Source organism: Raphanus sativus, unplaced genomic scaffold (assembly GCF_000801105.2).
Source record: "Raphanus sativus cultivar WK10039 unplaced genomic scaffold, ASM80110v3 Scaffold5423, whole genome shotgun sequence".
NCBI classification, from domain to species: domain Eukaryota; kingdom Viridiplantae; phylum Streptophyta; class Magnoliopsida; order Brassicales; family Brassicaceae; genus Raphanus; species Raphanus sativus.
Window position 1 is genome coordinate 1 of NW_026620722.1, and position 3,830 is coordinate 3,830.

General features: G+C 39.1%; 1 protein-coding gene across 1 annotated transcript; it reads right to left on the reverse strand.

The window, feature by feature from the left end:
- Positions 1-112: 112 nt before the first annotated feature.
- On the reverse strand, positions 113-3,031 carry LOC108839143 (uncharacterized). Its single transcript, XM_057002393.1, has 8 exons — positions 2,262-3,031; positions 1,984-2,190; positions 1,799-1,888; positions 1,597-1,704; positions 1,272-1,508; positions 864-1,196; positions 439-792; positions 113-367 (listed from the first exon to the last, which is right to left on the reverse strand). Exons 1-8 carry the CDS (start codon positions 3,021-3,023, stop codon positions 113-115), a joined length of 2,346 nt encoding a protein of 781 aa, XP_056858373.1. The 5' UTR covers positions 3,024-3,031.
- Between the last annotated feature and the right edge of the window lie 799 nt (positions 3,032-3,830).

The following is a 3,830-nucleotide window of genomic DNA, read 5'->3' on the forward strand; positions in this document are numbered from 1 at the left end:
AATCTGGAATCATCTGGATAGAAAGTGGGATATCTTCTTACTCACAACTCGTATGAGATTTATTAAACTTCCTGGTTATTCTCCACTGATTAGTGGTTCCAAATAAAGCTTCTTATGCCACAACCGAACCTATTGCATCAGAGATGTATTCAATCTCTGAATTTGGCCTCCACACCTTTGCATCACCAATCTTAGCCACTTCAACCCACACCTTGCTTGCATTTGGACCCAGGGGCACAAAGTGACACAGCTCTTTCGGATCAGTTGAAGCCACTCTTCCTTCAGCTACCTTACGTCCGGTGTTGCTGCAGTCGAAGAGAATACACTTCTGCTTTGCACTTTTGGTGGTACTAGTGCTGCCTGGACTCTAAAACTCAACAAGTTCCAACGTCAACCAACAGACAAACAAATACAAGGTTATTCATTTCAATAACATACCATTGCTTTTTTCTTTGCTGGTTTGGTAGGTGATGCTGTTTTCGTGGCTGCAGGTTTTGCAGGTGTTGCAGCTGTAGTGATCGAAGCCATGATTTCAAACTTGAGGAGTGGCCATGCGATTTTCTCGTTAATTGCATCACCAATCAAAAACATCTCTGCAGTTGGCCTCCACAAATGAGCATTATCTTTAAACACCTTCACCACTTCAATGCTCACCACATTTGGACCCAGAGGTATATTGTTAACCATCTCTTTGGAATTAGATGAGCACAGGAGACCTTCAGCAATAACCTCTTCTTCTTCTGAAGTCCAGTCATAGATTTTGCATCTTCGAGTTTCGCCTTCCTTGTGTTGCTACAATGTAACAAGCTAATGATGAGAGACCTATACTTATGTCGAAAAAGTACTAGATTAAAAAACTTTACCATCGATACATCTTGAGACGCTACTGGATTCCTGTCCAAAACCACTTTATTTATTGGCCAAGCTACTTTGCATCCCACTGCGTCCTCAAGAGATAATGCATCTGTCGTAGGCCTCCAGAGAAAAGCTTCCGAGATTAATGCAGACTTAACAATAACAGCCACTGCATTAGGACCAATAGGCACACGACCAATTTTGTACATCGGTTCATCAGAGCAAAATTCTCCTTCACCAACAACTACATCTTCTGACTCAAACCAATCCAGTATTTGTACTCTGACTCCTTCTTTGAATCCAGCACTTGTCTCAGATGTTTCAGTCTCACCATTAGTTTTCTGTGAGAAGAGAAAACCATTATTAATTATTAACTATAATCAGACCAGTTGAGTAAATGTAGTGAAAACGAGTACCTTCTTTCCAGCTAACTCTCGGACCATGCCCTTCAACTCTTCAATCTCACTAGCCATATCAGCAATCTTTGCGTGTCTAGATTGCAGAAATGCTAGTTTAGTAGCCGTAATCCCTCTACCAAACCCCCTTACTCGTCCAGGTTTATCTTTTCCCAAAATCTTGGTGACAGCATCCTCCCTTATGTTATCAGCAGCTGATGTAGAGTCCATTTGACTATCAAGTGACTGGATTTGTTCCTGATACGAACATTTATACACAATATAACTCAATGATCATAATCCAAGAAGATGAAACACAATATATAACAAGTTCCAGAATTCTTACAATAGTCTCAGCATATTGAGGCTTCACGGGTCTACCATCAGCGTGAGTATGTCCCGCAATCCATACCTTACTCCTACTCACTTTTTTCGGGTCTTGACTCTTTTTTTTCTATACAAAATACATACATATATCTCAGTACACAGAGGCTTAATTATTCTAATAAGCTATACAATATATAGATGTTTGAGTACATATTACTTACCATATCATAAGCTAAACGAATCATTCCTTTGCAGCTGGTGGTATGAGGAATCTGATTTTTTCTCAGCTCTCGGTACCTATTACTTATTTCCTACAATATAAATATGAATGTGACTAAATCTATAAGACATGAAATAAGACATAATTAAATTTATAGAACATGACATATAAATATGGATAATTTACCGTGAAACTTGAGGTAGTCTTGCTCCTAACCCAAGTGTTCCACACTTGTATAGATGGGACGTTGCTGGGTTTTAATTTTAATCTCTCAGCAGCAGTCTTCGCTGCCCGTACTTGTGACACTAGCCTTGACTTCCCAGCCCTCCACAAGCTTCCCAACTGCTTGAAAATAACAGCTTTATGCCACTCTTCTTGCAAGTTAAACCTCCCCTGCATCAAAATAAGCAAAGGTCAAACATGTTTATAATGTCATATTGTGGTTCAATAAAGCGTATATATACCTGAATTTCTTCCCACATTGTTGCTTTAGTCGCTGCATCAAGTCTTCTCCAATCAGAAAGTGTTACCGGAACATGTTCCCTCACAAGAGGACCAAGAAAAGATGATAGTGTTACTGAACCAGGTCCAACATGCTCACCAAAGTCAGTGAATGTGACCGCAACCTTTTCATTAGGATTTTCAGCCACTCTACGCATCTTTGTTGGTCCTCTTCTATTTTTTTCTTTCACTTCTTCCCCTGGTAGCTCAACTCCTTCGTTACTAGGAATCTCATCATCTTGAGCATTGCTGACTTCTTCGTTCCCTTCCTCATTGAGAACTTCATCTTCTACCATATTAGCAGGTTCTCCATCATCCTCTTTCTGTTCCTGTCCTTTCAAACAAGCTTCTCCTTCTTCTTTATCATCTTCAGACCTTGCCTTCTCAGCTTGATCAGCCACTGGTGTTACATCTTCCGGTGTTACATCTTCTACCTCATCATCTCGCGGAATATATTCTGGCGTAACATCTTCTAGCTCATCATCTCGCGGAATATATTCTGGTGTAACATCTTCTAGCTCATCTTCTACCTCGTCATCTTGAGCAGCCACTTTCTTGATTCTACTACTTCTTCTCGTTGGCGTTAGAACTAAAGCCTTTGTTGGGGCAGCCACTTTCTTTGTTGTTCTTTTCTTCACTGTTAGTGTTGGATCTACTACATCCAAGCCTTGATTACGTCTACTCCGACGAGAACCAACTTGTCCTCCTCCTCTTGTTTTTGCCATTTCTGAAACTGATAAACAAATCCAAAATAAAATCGGAACCCACAATCATATTCAAAATCTAAACCGAACAAACCCATAATCGAATAATGTGTTAACGCGGACATGCATGTGAAAAGAGATTCGAATCGAAGAGATTCGATGAACTAAATTGATAATATGAAAATTAAAACCAAACTAAACATCAAAACCGAATTGCATGTTCAAATCGAAACCGAAAATCACAAACTTTCACATGTCCAAATCAAAATCAAATCTCAAAATCGAATCGTTTTGCCAAAATCGAACCCCAAAATCACATGAAGAAACAATATCAATCGATGAGATATAACACTCGAGAGTTTCTGAGAAACATACCTGCTGAAGCTTCGATTCGAGAGAACACTCGGGAGTTTCTTAGAAACAGTGAGAAAGTGAAGAGAGTGAAGAATGATCTAGAGTTTAAGGAATCGAGACGTATTTGTTTACTTATTTTTTTTTTTGCTTTAAAATAATATATTTTTACATTTACGATAGCTAATATCTTTGGATCTGCAATGGTAAGGCGGCTTCACTTTGTTAATTTACGCGGTCAAATTCTTTTCTTTTCCCGCGATTACAAACATAGCGTTTCAGTTTAATAAACGCTATTATAAAGGCCAGTGTTGGTATACAATAGCAGAGCTGTAAAAAACGCTATACTACGACGATATTAATACCCACATTTCCTGTAGTGATTGGTTCCAAATAAAGATTCTTAGATCGTGGTTCATCCTGGTTTGATAATAATCATGAAGATATTGGCATATGTCCGAACAGGCTAATCTGGAA

Excerpts from the sequence above, each read along its gene's own strand:
- LOC108839143 (XM_057002393.1), bottom strand. The coding sequence starts at position 3,023 with ATGGCAAAAACAAGAGGAGGAGGACAAGTTGGTTCTCGTCGGAGTAGA. Across the intron at positions 2,191-2,261 it reads CAATGTGGGAAGAAATTCAG|GGGAGGTTTAACTTGCAAGA; the intron begins GTATATATACGC and ends ATTTTGATGCAG. Across the intron at positions 1,197-1,271 it reads GAGAGTTAGCTGGAAAGAAG|AAAACTAATGGTGAGACTGA; the intron begins GTACTCGTTTTC and ends CTCTTCTCACAG.